The sequence below is a fragment of the Physella acuta genome, unplaced genomic scaffold, assembly GCF_028476545.2.
Source record: "Physella acuta isolate Inbredline_101_S28 unplaced genomic scaffold, ASM2847654v3 ptg001358l, whole genome shotgun sequence".
In the NCBI taxonomy this organism is placed as follows: domain Eukaryota; kingdom Metazoa; phylum Mollusca; class Gastropoda; family Physidae; genus Physella; species Physella acuta.
The window spans coordinates 171094-187756 of NW_026732873.1; the positions used below are offsets into that span (position 1 = coordinate 171094).

The window sequence follows — 16663 nt, forward strand, 5'->3', positions numbered from 1 at the left end:
TTATGAGTTCACACAAATGACCTTGACCCAGCCTAACCCAAGGTGAACTCTCTAGCAACATGAACAAAACAGTACAGGAAACTATTTGAATCACAAACCATGGCCAGCCACACTGTCCACACCACATGGTCAGAGGCAGTGAAATTTTCAACCAAATAAAACAACCTGTGCCAAAAACACCAAATACAAGGCATGCCATTGAAACAGCTTTGATGAAGAGGCCAGCCAATGAAATAACATCACAGGACATAAATAGTTACAGAGGTTATACCATGTTTTCTGAAAAAAATTCTCCCTGCTGGAAATGGAGCTTCCTGACTTCACTGCGGCGAATAAAATATTTTCTGATCTCAGAAAAAACAAAAACTGTTGAGGTCAGAGAAATCAGCAGTGCAAAGTCTGAAATTTAAAAAATAAAAATACATTTTCTGAAAATTTCTAAAACGTTTCTTTGCTTTTAGTGGAACAAATACTGTGCAATTTATTTTTTTCTGTTATTCTCTATACAATTCATAATATGAAATTACATATTTGTAATATTTCTTTATTTCCTTCAACTCTCAAAGTTAGAGATCCAGTTTTCTTTATTTTGTATTTTTAAATACTTAGGGGCTTAATGAGTCATAACTGCCAAATATTAACTCAATCTAGAGTCCCTGACAATAATTTAAAAAATGTAACCTCAGCTTATGGTGCAGTGGAGGGGGGGATGTGTGTGTGTGACATTCAAGAGAATTGAAGCATTAATATTTCAGGACAATGGTTAGGGAGGGGAGAGTGTAGTAAAACCTGCCTAAACCTGCATGACTTATGTGAGAGATGCCTATCAGACCAAAATGGGGTCAGTGTGGTCGAGTCGATAAAAGCTCATGGTTGCTAAACCGAAAAGTATTGAGTTCGAATGCTCGGGCAGATGAGACTCGTTAGCTGGGAACAGCAACTCTTCTAAGCAAGACAACTCCAAAATCAAACCACTGCTGCATTGTAGTTTGTTCTTGGTTGGACAAAGGCTATGGAAGCAAATCCAAAAAGAAAAGCAGTCTGAAATCAGAGTCAATTGCCTCAATGGCGCATAACCAGTTGACACATATACTTGATTGTGTTGGAGGAGATCCCTTCCAACACTAAAATTTAAGAACACAGAAGAAGACCAAAATGAAAACACAAGCAACAAACATACCTGAAAGAAAGAGAGCTTCAGTCTGAAATATTTTCTGCAGAGGTGGAAGGTAAATCACTAGAAGCTGTCCCACTAGAGAGCCACCCACAGCATAAAGAAACATTTTGTTGGTCGTCAACCCTATTGTGAAGATTGATTTACTCTGAAATAAAAACAGTTCAAAAAGATTTGTAAAAAACGTTTTAAACATTTTTTTTTTCTCTATCACTGCTTGTAATAAAATAAATTTAACATTGAAATTTAATTAGCAAAATAACAACAAAAATTATTTTTTTAGTACAATATGAGAAACTTTGGTTGCTTGGAAATCTCTACAGTGTTATCCACCAAAACTTTTCATCTATCTACCTCAATTAAGAATTATTCTTAAAATTTATCTTATTTTCCATGTCTTTAATAATTTATTCAAAATAAAATCATTAAAAAAATTAGATTTCTGTGCAGTCGTAGGAAATTAATTTTATCTTAACTAACAAATTACTTCATAGATAGGTGAAAATTTATTTCTAAGATTTGCCCGCATTTCCACATCATCTCTATTATAATCCAGCATTTAAAAAAATGTCTGCATTATCCATACAGTTCAATTTTCCCTCATCCAAAACTGCAACACCTATTCTTATACTTACAAACGATCTGCAACTTAAAGCATTGAACATGTCAAAAAAGACAAAACATGTGAATGTCATGGTGGTGTCTCTTGGTGTGATTTTCCCATCCTCCATCTAGGAGAGAAAAAAAAGGGGGTTATGGTTGGTGAGCTATTTGGTTTATGAAGGTATGGAAGTGAAATTTGGGATACAAATGTATGGAAGTGCATTTTGGGACATGAAAGTAAGGAAGTGCAATTTAGAATATAAAGATTGGGGGAAAAGCGGGGTAAAACAATAATGATTTGATTGATACAAAATTTAAAGAATGTCAAATATGGTAAAACAACTAAAAGATGGATCATATTAACCTTAGTCTATTTAGTACTACATAGGCAATTATATGACTTAATAAGACCCCAAAACTATAGCACAAATAACACAGGGGAAGATAACCGATAGTGAAGATACTCGACAGACAGTCTGAGATAACCTGAGCTCAGAATACAAAAAATTGTAGCAGGATGATGAAGCAGAGATGTGGAGAGATCTCCATGCAACTGAGCAAATACTGACCAACAATAATACTGGCAGAGGTTAAGATATGAGGACTGACCTCTTTGTGTAACACCCACAGGGTACCAGCTACTATAATACTGGCAGAGGTTAAGATATGAGGACTGACCTCTTTGTGTAACACCCACAGGGTACCAGCTACTATAATACTGGCAGAGGTTAAGATATGAGGACTGACCTCTTTGTGTAACACCCACAGGGTACCAGCTACTATAATACTGGCAGAGGTTAAGATATTGAGGACTGACCTCTTTGTGGAAGACCCACAGGGTACCAGCTACTATAATACTGGCAGAGGTAAGGATGTTGATGATCAGATTGCGGGTGATGATGTTGTCAGTTATCTTCCGCGGGGGTTTCCGCAAGACATCGTGATCAACTGGCTCAACCCCCAAGCTGCAGAAACAAAAATTAAAAATTAAATTAAACCAGCCATTTAATTAGCCATGCATGTAATATACTCTTGGTCAATAGCCTGGTAGGGCTGTAGTGTACATGGTAACACAGGGGACCTGAGGTTTGTGTGTTCAGTTGTTGGGATCAAGTTTAGCTGTTGGGATCAAGTTCAGCTGTTGGGATCAAGTTCAGCTGTTGGGATCAAGTTTAGCTGTTGGGATCAAGTTTAGCTGTTGGGATCAAGTTTAGCTGTTGGGATCAAGTTCAGTTGGTGGGATCAATTTCAGCTGTTGGGATCAAGTTCAGCTGTTGGGATCAAGTTCAGCTGTTGGGATCAAGTTTAGCTGTTGGGATCAAGTTCAGTTGGTGGGATCAAGTTCAGCTGTTGGGATCAAGTTCAGCTGTTGGGATCAAGTTTAGCTGTTGGGATCAAGTTCAGTTGGTGGGATCAAGTTCAGCTGTTGGGATCAAGTTCAGCTGTTGGGATCAAGTTCAGCTGTTGGGATCAAGTTTAGCTGTTGGGATCAAGTTTAGCTGTTGGGATCAAGTTCAGTTGGTGGGATCAAGTTCAGCTGTTGGGATCAAGTTCAGCTGTTGGGATCAAGTTCAGCTGTTGGGATCAAGTTTAGCTGTTGGGATCAAGTTCAGCTGTTGGGATCAAGTTCAGCTGTTGGGATCAAGTTTAGCTGTTGGGATCAAGTTCAGTTGGTGGGATCAAGTTCAGCTGTTGGGATCAAGTTCAGCTGTTGGGATCAAGTTCAGCTGTTGGGATCAAGTTTAGCTGTTGGGATCAAGTTTAGCTGTTGGGATCAAGTTCAGTTGGTGGGATCAAGTTCAGCTGTTGGGATCAAGTTCAGCTGTTGGGATCAAGTTCAGCTGTTGGGATCAAGTTTAGCTGTTGGGATCAAGTTCAGCTGTTGGGATCAGGTTCAGCTGTTGGGATCAAGTTCAGCTGTTGGGATCAACTTCAGCTGTTGGGATCAGGTTCAGCTGTTGGGAGCAGGTTCAGCTGTTGGGATCAAGTTTAGCTGTTGGGATCAAGTTTAGCTGTTGGGATCAAGTTTAGCTATAACTGACTGAAGCCTAACACAGTGCAGACGACACAATCCTTGCACAAGAAACAGATTGACTCTGCCTCTTCTGCTCTATGGACATTCAGGTATGGGAGGGTTCTTTATTTCATTACTACTTTCAGTTACTTTCATACTACAATCTAAGCCTTAGTTCGAAACTAAAAATTCAGAATAAATATATAATATTTGAATACCTTTGAGCAGGTGGGCCATCCATAATGATATTAATCCATAAAATTTGCATTGCATTTAATGGGTTGGGCAAATGCATAAGCATAGCAAATGCAACTAGAGAAAGGGCAGCTATACTCCTGCAGATAGAATAGTGTTAATGATAATTACATCTTACAACAGCATTTAATTAACTTATGACAAAAAGTATTTACAAAGTAACTTTTATTATAGGTAATACATTCATATAAACAAAATATTGCTATAAGCTCTAACATTGAAATTTAAAAAAAAAAAAAAAAACAGCAATTCACTTGAAAGGCTATTAACCCATATTCTGCTAGCGTCCCACTTATGGGACGCTTGTAAAAAAAATTGCTAAAATTCATTAAAAACTAGTAAAAACACAAATTATGCTTCATTGTATTTGAAAATGGTTAGACTATTGAATTTGTGTGTGTTTTGTGAAAAAAAATAATTTAGAAAAATGTTATAGCGCCGGCTTTGCAGGACTTGTCAAAATGGCGGAAAAAAGAAAACATGCGCACAGGAAAATGCATATCTTCTAAAATATTAACATTTTAAGTGCAAAATACATTTGAAACTTGTAGCAGTACCATATTTCTATTTGATGGAAATGTAAGAGTAACAATTTCTTTTAACTACTTGGTTATATCAAGTGTACAATAAGCGTCCCATAAGTGGGACGCTAGCAACGAAAGGCCCCATGTAGATTGTTACACAAACGTCACATTTATTGGACACTAGCGAGAAACACTGATGCAAATGTTTATGTTAAATGGTAATTTATGGTGAAACAATTGTTGACTTTGTTAACTGTTGACTTTGGGGTGTTAAGTAGTATTTATAGATATTTAATTATGACCTTGACCTATATTTATGTAGATTGTTACACAAACGTCACATTTATTGGACCCTAACGAGAAACACAGATGTAAATGTTTATGTTAAATGGTTATTTATGATGCAATAATTGTTGACTTTGTTAACTGTTGACTTTGGGGTGTTAAGTAGTATTTATATATAATGAATTATGACCTTGACCTATATTAACTTGTATATTATTGTATAAAAAAATTGAAAATATTGAAAAAGTTACATTTTTTTTTAAGTTTTCAGAATTACACTAACTGAAGTATTTAATACAATTGAATATAAACTAATTTAGTATTGCTGTTAATTTACTAGTGCGTGATATTAAAATTATAACAAACCAGAACAATAACAATGGTCAAGATTTAGATGAAACGATTCAGTCATGGGGGTTGGTTAACACTCTTCATATATGAGAGCTCAAGCTACATATAGCAGAAATGTGAATTAGCTATGTACTGTTGTCATTCCCCAATCATATTCCCCTCCAAAGGTTCCCAATACCAGTTTTACTTTGTTAAATATTACGAGGCTTTGTAAAGGGATTGCTGGTGCTAGATTGGGAGCTGTTCGAATAGTGAGGTGCATACATGGATGAGAGCCATGAACACTCAATACAGGCCTTCAGAGACTGATCTGGGCCCTAGAAATAAGATGTCTGATGTCCTAATGTACGCCTGTGAGAGGGGGGGGGGGGGGGGGGGAGAGCGAGGGTAACAAAAGAGAAGTTGGCTGGATGACATCTGCGACTGGACCAGATCGTCTTTTGATAATTCACTGAGTTTCTTCCAGGGGAAGGGGGGGGGGGGACTCACAGAACAAAATGGAATTTATATACAAAACATACTTCTATCAGTGTCCACCCTCCTCCGGAAATTTAAGCCCCCCCCCCCCCCCTTGCAAATTTCAAGTACGCCCCAAAAAAAAAAAATTATTTATATTTAATTATATTACATTTTCGATGAATAATAACAATATTGGTGATCATGTGTGTATATTTAGATGTACCAGTCACAGCTTTACTTATTTCCAAGTGTTATTCACTTTGATGGATACTAAATTGAAAGAAAACTAGACTTTTCAACATAATTTCTGCATTTTAGACCATGGTATGGCTAACCCAATTAATCATTATCAGTAATTTTAGCTGTCCTAAACAATGAAATCATTGGCCTAACAATACAAAATCAGTATACAGCTTAATTTTTGCTAGATTAGCCATATTTCGTGACAAATGATTTTTTTTCTCAATAAATGTACATGGGGCCGTTCGTTGCTAGCGTCCCATTTATGGGACTTTTTTTAAAAAATCGATATTTAAAAAAGTATTGATTTAAAAAAAAAAATCTATAGCCATTCCTTCATTCAGTGACCAAAAGCTAAACCATATCAATAAATTATAAAAATTTGAGACCTTGGGATAATATGGGTTAAGAAAAATATCACCTAATCCTCTAACAAAATTGTTAATATTTTTAAAAAAATATTTTTTAGAAATTGAAATCTCTTCTTACGTGCTCAATTGAAATCTGACAAAATTTTTAATATTGAAGAAAATTCCTTTTCCTTCTTCAATAGCTGCTCTGTGAAATGAGAAAAAGAATAACATTCTAAAATTAAACTTTTACGTGATTTTAAGTAAATGACTAAATAGATACATATATTGATAATGGTTTAATTAAAAATTAAAGATAATAAAAAGTATTTGGATAGAGAGAGAAAATGCTTTATAATTTTAGCTCAATGTAAATACAAAGTAAACAAAGGTCAGTATAGAAAACTTACAATACTGTGCTCAAGTCATCGTCCACTAGAATCATATCTGCTGCCTCTTTAGACACATCAGTGCCTGTTTTACCCATGGCAATGCCAATCTCTGCTGTTTTAAGTGCCACTGCATCATTGACACCATCACCAGTCATACCAACAACATGGTGGTTGGCTTGTAAGGCCTGGTCAAGTACAGAACATTAGCTTAGGGGAGCAGTCAAGATGTGGAACATTAGGAGAGCAGTCAAGACATGGAACATTAGGGGAGCAGTCAAGACATGGAACATTAGCTTAGGGGAGCAGTCAAGATGTGGAACATTAGGAGAGCAGTCAAGACATGGAACATTAGGGGAGCAGTCAAGACATGGAACATTAGCTTAGGGGAGCAGTCAAGATGTGGAACATTAGGAGAGCAGAGAAGACATGGAACATTAAGGGAAATGCAAAGACATAGAACATTAGGGGAGATGTAAAGACATGAGACATTAGGGGAGCAGTCAAGACATGGAACATTAGGGGAGATGTAAAGACATGGGACATTAGGGGAGATGTAAAGACATGGGACATTAGGGGAGCAGTCAAGACATGGGACATTAGGGGAGATGTAAAGACATGGGACATTAGGGGAGCAGTCAAGACATGGGACATTAGGGGAGATGTAAAGACATGGGACATTAGGGGAGATGTAAAGACATGGAACATTAGAGGAGCAGTCAAGACATGGAACATTAGAGGAGCAGTCAAGATGTGGAACATTAGTGGAGATGTAAAGACATGGACCATTAAGGCAGCAGTAAAAACAGAACATTAGGAGAGCAGTAAAAAAGATGGAACATTAGGAGAGCAGTAAAAAAGATGGAACATTAGGAGAGCAGTGAAGACATAGAACATTAGGTGAACAGTAATAAAGATGGAACATTAGGAGAGCAGTAAAAAAGATGGAACATTAGGAGAGCAGTAAAAAAGATGGAACATTAGGAGAGCAGTAAAAAAGATGGAACATTAGGAGAGCAGTAAAAAAGATGGAACATTAGAACATGAGAACAGAGATCACACAACACCCACCTTGACAATCTTGAGCTTATGCCTGGGTGTCATGCGGTAAAAGATGGTGATGTTGTCTATAACTTTAGCCAGGCTAGCGATGTCCATGTCCTCCAGGTCATCCCCAGACATGCAGACACCACCCTCAGCGTACAGCCCTATCCTGGCAGCTACACATCAATAGGGTGGCATTATAGCATGGATGCAGTACAGTATTATTTAGCTTTTAAGTCAGCTATTTATTTTAAAATTAATTTTTAAATTCAAGTATAATAAAAAAAAAACAGCAAAATAAAAATATTTTAATATTTATAACTTTGTAGAAATAAAAAGTAATAGCCAAATATTTTATTGATAAAATTAAAAATTGATTTTGGGTGTTTGCATTTAACCGTAACATAAGTTTTTAAGTAAAGTATTTAAAAAAATGTACTTTTTAAATTCAGTATAATAAAAAAAACAACAGGAAAACAAAAATATTTTAATATTTATATCTTTGAAGAAATAAAAAAAAATAGCCTGATATTTTATTGATAAAACCAAAGTTAATTTTGGGTGTCAACATTTAACCTTAACGATAGATATCAGTACTAGGGGTGTAAGCAGTAGATAAGTGGAAAAGAAGGTTAGGACATTTGAAGGTAGGATAGTCAGTTTGGTATTTGTTAGACAATAACTGTCATATGACATTGCATTTGATAGACTGTCATGTGACTGTATTTGATAGATTGTCATGTGACTTTTTTTGATACATTGTAACTTGACTTGCTGACGGTCACATGACTTGGTATTTGTCAGACAAGACAACAGCTGTCCTTACTTACCCACTGCCTTAGCTGTATCCTCCCCGTCCCCTGTCAACATCTTGACCTTGACCCTCATCCCTTTCAGCAGCTGCACGGCTTGTCTGGCACCCTCCCGGGGTGGGTCCATGATGCCCACAATCCCAGCAAAGATCATTGAGGTTAGGTCTTTACCATATGCCATAGCAAGGACTGGAAGAGATGGGCATGTGAGATTGTTAAACTGGGACATATGGTCATCACTGAATGCTAAAGCACATTTATGGGACGCTGTTGTCGAATGGTACAGCATTAGTCTGCTAACCCGAAAGTCTCCAGTTCAGGCCCAGGCTAGAATTGTAGCATGCCCAGAGTACACCCAACTCTGATGGGTACCTGACTATAGTGCTGCCCACATTATCCCTACAATAGCTGAGATCACAGACATAGGTGAAGTAGATCACAGAAGTAGGTGAAGTAGATCACAGAAGTAGGTGAAGTAGATCACAGAAGTAGGTTAAGTAGATCACAGAAGTAGGTGAAGTAGATCACAGAAGTAGGTGAAGTAGATCACAGAAGTACGTGAAGTAGATCACAGAAGTACGTGAAGTAGATCACAGAAGTAAGTGAAGTAGATCACAGAAGTAGGTGAAGTAGATCACAGAAGTAGGTGAAGTAGATCACAGAAGTAGGTTAAGTAGATCACAGAAGTACGTGAAGTAGATCACAGAAGTAGGTGAAGTAGATCACAGAAGTAGGTGAAGTAGATCACAGAAGTAGATGAAGTAGATCACATAAATAGGTGAAGTAGATCACAGAAGTAGAGAAGTTTTCTTCACCTGCCATGTGGGCCACTAGGAGAAGGAAACTTTACTAAAGGCACATTTAACGGCAGACAACTCTGTGAGACACATTGAATGGAAGAGAACTCCAAACAGTAGGACACATTGCATGGTAGACCAGTCCTTACAGTAGAAAACATTTGTGATATGAAACTAGACTGTATGGTCAGCAATATGCCCAGCCATCCTTGCTTTAGGTGACCAATAGGTGGACCCTACCAACCAATGAACACCATAAACCTTGACATTTTCCTGCAGTTTTCTACCACTCTACTACTATTATATTTAACTGTTAAATTAAAATGTGCCAATCGTTTTTCAACAACCTACCTCTTAAACCAGTTTGACCCAGACTGTGTGCATAGTCCATAAACACCTCTTTGTGTTTGTCATTCATAGCTTCATTGGCACCATTATTGCGAAACATCACGCATCGCTCTAGGACACGCTCCAATGCCCCTTTGGCAAAATAAATTTTCTCAGTCTGTGGAATAAAAACATTTAATTTAGAAAACAAAGGAACAGAAATAGTTACAAATACTTACATAGCACTCAGAGCATTAACATACAACAAGAATTATTACTGATTATGTAACATCAAAACTTGTTTTGAAAATTATTTATTATTTAAGATATTTTGAAATCCAGAAAACTTCATGTCCGTACTTCATCCAAAAAATAATGACATTTGACGATCATTATCTTAGTGTCACTGCTAAAAGGCCACTCCTCTTCCCGAACATATGTTTGTCTGGGATCTGGGAGCTTGAACTGGAAGTAAAAGTGAAAGTAGGAGTTACCAAATCTCAGCAAGCTGAAGAGTTACAACACCAGGAAAAACAAATATGGAATCTCAGAAATTGAAGAGTTACAAAGAAGAGTTACAAACCTGGAAGAAAAAATATGGATCTCAAGAATTTTAAAATTTATGTAATAAAAAGCTCAACATCCAAGGATACAGTTGTTAAACAAGCATATCTTTCAAGAGAGTGAACAGTTACCTACACATTTTTTTGTGCCAAGCTATAATTAAAAAACAACACCAAAAAAAAAATGCCCCAAATAAATTAAAACAAAAGTTAAGTTTTAACTTTAAAAATGCTATCTCACCTTCTTATTTGCCCTTAACATTGCTCACATGCTTATTAAAAAGGCCATCTAAACTTTTATCCTCTACAACAAAAGTAACTCCACAACTTGCTGAAAAAACAATCTTACCTTTATAGCTGCCCCCAAAAGAGCTCCTTCAGTAGGAGACCCTAACAACCCATCAGAGGTGATCTCAGCATTGTTGCACACACAGCCAACCTATTGATGAAATCAAATTATCTCCCATGTTAAATGTTGTATAGAATTTTAACATTTTTAATTTTTGTTTTCAATTCTCAGCTCTATCAACCAGTTTGGCAAGGGGGGGGGGGGGGGGGGGGGGGGGGGGGGGAGCGAGGGGGGGGGGGGGGGGGCACACAACACATGAAAAATTCTTGCCTAAGCCATTGTTCTCAACTCTCAGGTATAAGATATCTCACACATCATTTCTACAGATATAAAACTAAACACCCTCAAAGAGAGGTCTAACAGATTCATATGTATAGCATAGATAGAGGAAGTAGAGTTAGCCAGGTGTGGCAAGCAGAGCTAAGTGCAAGAGAAGAGATGCCTTAGGGAACCTGTATTTAGAAACATTTTTTTTTAAGTTACAAAATATTCCCATCTTACCTCGATGACTTTCCTGAATGAAAACACAGCCTCGTCTTGATCCAGTGAGACGGCTGACTGGACAATGTGGATTTCTCCAGATGTGTTGTAGCCTACTCCTGTCACCTGGAACCACATAGCTCACTAACATTACATTTCTACATCAATGAAGACAATCAACAAGCATATATTGTGTCTCCAGTGTGGTATCTCATCTGCTCATTAACAAACCATGATTAAATTTGTATTTCTACTTGAGTGTTATCTGTTATACAAGTTAACCAATTATGATTAAACATGTTTATCTAGAAGCCAAACATTGTAAAAGGACTGAGATAAACTGAAATTAATCTCCTACCTCTGCATGGTTCCCGTCTGAAGTTATTATGTGTGTGACTGTCATCTCATTTTTTGTTAAGGTACCTGTCTTATCACAGCAAATGACATCAACACAGCCTACAGAGGAAATCAAATATATCGTAAATAAACTCTTAACATTATTTAACATCAAAACTTAATTAAATATCTGAAATAGCAATAAAATTTCAAGCAATCTATTTCTGTGATTTATTTTGTAAAATAACCAACAGTGAGCAAACTAAAATGTAATAATAATTAGGTTCCACAATGTTACCTAATGTTTCAACAACAGGTAGTTTTTTAATGATGGCCTTGCGTTTGGCCATTCTCATAACTCCAATGGCCAGTGTGACTGTCACAACAATGGGAAGTCCCTCAGGTATTGCTGCCACTGCCAAGCTGTAGACATTGCCATTTTATCTAATTATTAGTATAGACTTAGGTTATGCCAACAATCCTAATATATAAACAAGGATCCAAACATAATATATAAACAAGGATCTAAACTTGATATAACAACAATATATCCAAACATGATATATAAACAAGGATCCAAACATGATATATAAACAAGGATCCAAACATGATATAGAAGGATCCAAACATGATATAGAAACAAGGATCCAAACAATGATATATAAACAAGGATCCAAATATGATATAAACAAGGATCCAAACATGAAATATAAACAAGGAAATATAAACAAGGATCTAAACATGATATATAAACAAGGATCCAAACATGAAATATATAAACAAGGAAATATAAACAAGGATCCAAACATGATATATAAACAAGGATCCAAACATGATATATAAACAAGGAAATATAAACAAGGATCGAAACATGATATATAAACAAGGATCCAAACATGATATATAAACAAGGATCCAAATATGAAATACAAACAAGGAAATATAAACAAGGATCCAGACATGAAATATAAACAAGGAAATATAAACAAGGATCCAAACATGAAATATAAACAAGGATCCAAACATGAAATACAAACAAGGATCCAAACATGAAATATAAACAAGGATACAAACAAGAAATATAAACAATATATCTAAATAATGATATATAAACAAGGATATTTTAAATTATATATAATTAAAACCTGTATAATAGTTTCAATTCAAATATTTAACATAATAATTGTTTTAAAAAGTATAAGAAACATTGAAAAAAATCTACAAGAAATGCTTACCTGACACCAATGGTAAACATATCCAATATTTTCCTCCCTTGTATCCAGCCTATCAAGATAATGATCCCAATCACAAGGAAAGAATAAAAGGACAACTGCTTGCCAAGGGTATCCATGCTCTTTTGTAGTGGAGTTTTAGGGGCCTAAAGAAAACTTTTTTATAATACACAGCGCTGTATTTAAATTGAGTACTACATATTAGAATTTCTTCTGGTATTCTGATATTGTTTGTCTGCAATAACTACAAAATGGTTTGTCATGGGTGCTTGCTTCTAGTAAAAAATGTATTCATTTTTAGAAGCTGCTGGATATCATGCTAATAATATTCATGTACTGGCTTGATGTATTTTTATTTATTGCGCTGTTTGTCCAAGTTTGTCAATCCAATAGTAAATATAACAGGAGTGAGCTCCCTTTAACTTTCTTGTATATTCCTAAAAAGCAGTAAGGGTTGGATTTGGGCTATAGAAATGGTTGGTAAGTTTGAAAAAAACCTTACTTTAAAGTTACTTTAGTTTTATAAAACCAACAAACCTCTTCTGCTTGCATCATCTTAAAAATTTCTCCAAATTCTGAATTTGACCCTGTGCCAATAACAATTCCCTGTATGAGATGGAAATAATTGTACATTAGCATTATTAAATTAAAATGTTTTTTTTTATTTTTTGGGGAAAATAAATATAATTTTTTAGCAATAATTGGTAAAAAGAATACTTTTATTTTAGAAATGATTAACATTTAAGAATATTTTCATACCGCTGTTTTTAACATGAGTTAAAATTATGCATGTATCATAGAATATATTGAAAATAACCATAAAGAAAACAAAGACAAATCAGTGCTATTTTGGAGTTAAATATATCAAAAATTTTCTACATTAAGTATCTAAAAATTTATATTGGATAAAATTGTAACATTACAGAGTAGCCCACAGATCATTATTCCCTTGCACACTGTTTTCAATTTTTCTTTCCATGTCTTAGAGTTTACAGAATAACCCTTTCTTAAACAACAGTATAATGTAACATAAATCTATTGTAATGTGACTTCTTTTCTAACATAATAAAACTATTCTATTGTTCTTCTTCGTTCTTAATTTTAGTGTTGGAAGGGATCCCCTCCAACACAATTAAGTATACATGTTAACTGGTTATGCGCTATTGAAGCCATTGACTCTGATTTCAGCCTGCTTTCCTTTTTTGGATTTGCTTCCAACCAAGAACTAACCATGAGCTTTACAGAATCGATCATGCCGTCCCCTTTTGTGATATTCAACTGCTCTAATGTGACACTTAACTATTCAAATGGCATAATAACTAATCTGATGTGAGATAATTTTCCTAAAGTAAGAGTCCAACAGCTAGTACTATTTAATGTGCCATACAATGTCCACTATACATACCTTTCCCTGTCCGCAGCGTACCAATGTGCCCATGAATGCCATATTCCTTCTGCCAGACAAGTTAGAGGCATCAGATGTGGACAGGGCTTCTGTGTATTTGTTGACTGGCTCTATCTCCCCTGTGAAACTTGATTCATCTATATACAGCCCTGACGACTGAAAAAAAGATGGAGGAAATTTTATTTATGGTAAACAATCCTGAAAACTGCCAGGAAGCCTAACTAAATGAGTGATAATAGCAATCTAGTTAATTCAATATACTGTAACGTACACTATAAAAATCTGCTTTATGTGTTGCGTTGAGAGCAGAAATTAAGAAGAAATATACTACTTACAGCAAAAACATGAATTTATAACTTGCTTTTTTTTAAAAACTAATTAATAAGCATGAGAGTAGCATAAAAAAAAAGATGATTGACTTAAATGATTAACAAAGTTGAGATTTTTTTTTAATTTCAGAAGCCCTGATCCATATGATTTTTTTTCAGCGTCAACACTGTTGTCTTTAAAGATTTAAAACAATTTCCATGTAAAGAACCCATCAGGTTAAATTAGTTAACATCCTTGCATACAAAGCCTAAGAGCCAAGTATCATGGATTGGAACTCAGAACAACTGGGTTGGTGATCCTATCATCTACCACACAACCACCTATCCTCCAACCTCAGACGGAGATTATCTGGGATTAGAACTCTTGACTAGATTAGGCTGATGTTCCCCCTCTCTCCCACATGACCTCCTATCAACCCACCTCAAACAGACGTAGATCTGCCGGCACCCTGTCACCAACAGTGAGATGAATGATGTCCCCTGGCACCAAGTCCTGGGCTAAGAATGTTGTCAGATGACCATCTCTAATACTGGAGAACAGAAAGTACATTGAACTGCTCAACACAGCTATTGAAGCAACTGATCTTAATGTAAGAATGTCTAACTCACTACAAAACCAAAACCATGTGGAGGTTACAAGTTTGATATGACATCTCCCAATTTGAAAAAAACAAAAGGTACATTTAACACATCCAGCCAAGCCTTGGACTAAAATAAAACAGTACATCTAAAAACTAAACACACAGCTGTTCTCAAAATTCCTTACCAATGACATTTTGGAGGTACTAATTTGGTTAAAGCTTCTAAAGACTTCTCAGATCTATATTCCTGAAAATAATTTTAAAATATTAAAAACAATTTTAAACTTAACTAGTAGTATAACAACTCTTTTTGATTATAATTTATTTATCCATAATTTAAGTAAAACAAAGCTGTACTTAAACATGTAGAAAACAAACAGTTAACAAGTAGATGTAGCAAAGAATTACCTGTACAAATGCAACTGTGACAACTATAATAATAGCCTAGATTAAAATAGAAACATTATATTAAAGACAGAACAACAAAATTAGTGTCATTCATCACAACTAGATTTTATGATAAGATGTAGCCTTAACTGTACTAGTAAGGTACTAAAATATTGCTAGTCAATATTTCATCTAAATACATATTTTAAGTACTCTCTGAAAAGATATATATATTTTATTGAAATTGCTGAAACAAAACTATATTCAAAATTTTAAATGAGCCAATCTGGCAAGTATGATTAACAAAATCAGCCCAGGCTGATAACAGGTTTTACAGGCCAGACTGCTACACTGCATTCTGGATGTTGTTCTGTCACTAACTGAATGGGTTGCTGTTGCTGGCTAAAGGCCTTGTAATAAGACCATCATTGTCGAGGGGTTTTATGATCAAATGGTAGTTCTGCTGGGCGAGGCTATACCCTAACCGCTTGTGAGATCACAGAGAGACTGAATCTCTGACTGGCCAATATTTATACCTGTCACATCCCCCTAGATACTCCCACTGGACGATGGGCCCAAAACTTGTGAACTAACACCCCCCCCTCCCATAAGAGCTAAAAAAACCTGGTCACTGGTCATTATAAAAGGCAAATATTGTCATGTCAGAGCTGTTGATCTCTGCGGAGTAGCCTTTAATTATATATATGTTGCCCATATTTTACTTGCGCAATTTTAAGCCCTACAGAGAGTTGAGTGTAGGTACTGACCATGGTAATACTGATAGCATCATCAAACTGTCTCATGAACAAGCTGATTCCAGCAGAGGCTAGTAACAATAAAATCAGAGGGTTCTTGAACTGAAATAAAACAATTGACTATCAAATATTTGTACATTACATGAACAAGCTGATTCTAGCTAAAGCTATGAGCAACAAAATTTCAACTCTCTAATCCTAACACAATCTCTAACCTTAACCTTGAGGGTTGAAACTACTATTAGCTGAGACACCTTTTACACAGATTAGTGTGCATGGCTAATCAATATTAACTGATGTTCTAAAGGTATATATTAATATAACAAATTATCATGACAACTACTTTTAATTTATCCTAGTTCACAACACAAACCAACACAGTTCACCTGGTCTAAATATTTCCTCCATAGCGGATCATCAACAGAGATATCAAAATTGTTTGGGCCATGAATGATAAGCCTGCGGTAGGCTTCATCACTGCTGAGGCCATACTCCAGGTCAGTGCGGAACAGATCCCTGATCTCGCTGACCGTCAGAGAAGCAGAGCCTCTAGATCCCAGCTGTGACATCATGGCTGTCCAGTCCACTGAGCCGAATCCCTCAGTCACCTCTGTCATCAAAT

At 35.8% G+C, this 16663-nt stretch overlaps 1 protein-coding gene across 6 annotated transcripts in view; it reads right to left on the reverse strand.

The window, feature by feature from the left end:
* Positions 1–16663, reverse strand: part of LOC131927007 (calcium-transporting ATPase type 2C member 1) — a 28854-nt gene that overhangs the window by 4164 nt on the left and 8027 nt on the right. For all 6 annotated transcript variants that reach the window (XM_059282653.1, XM_059282652.1, XM_059282655.1 and 3 more), the window contains 23 exons: positions 16428–16651; positions 16054–16143; positions 15308–15343; positions 15085–15146; positions 14740–14848; positions 13990–14145; positions 13122–13190; positions 12588–12730; positions 11651–11775; positions 11375–11472; positions 11038–11142; positions 10537–10626; positions 9985–10089; positions 9649–9802; positions 8519–8689; positions 7716–7864; positions 6666–6832; positions 6395–6463; positions 4010–4126; positions 2595–2742; positions 1810–1905; positions 1181–1322; positions 272–399 (listed from right to left, as the gene is read on the reverse strand). In XM_059282653.1, the coding sequence (XP_059138636.1) occupies positions 272–399; positions 1181–1322; positions 1810–1905; positions 2595–2742; positions 4010–4126; positions 6395–6463; positions 6666–6832; positions 7716–7864; positions 8519–8689; positions 9649–9802; positions 9985–10089; positions 10537–10626; positions 11038–11142; positions 11375–11472; positions 11651–11775; positions 12588–12730; positions 13122–13190; positions 13990–14145; positions 14740–14848; positions 15085–15146; positions 15308–15343; positions 16054–16143; positions 16428–16613 (2715 nt within the window). In that variant the 5' untranslated portion in view covers positions 16614–16651. The remainder of the gene's footprint in view (positions 1–271; positions 400–1180; positions 1323–1809; positions 1906–2594; positions 2743–4009; positions 4127–6394; positions 6464–6665; positions 6833–7715; positions 7865–8518; positions 8690–9648; positions 9803–9984; positions 10090–10536; positions 10627–11037; positions 11143–11374; positions 11473–11650; positions 11776–12587; positions 12731–13121; positions 13191–13989; positions 14146–14739; positions 14849–15084; positions 15147–15307; positions 15344–16053; positions 16144–16427; positions 16652–16663) is intronic.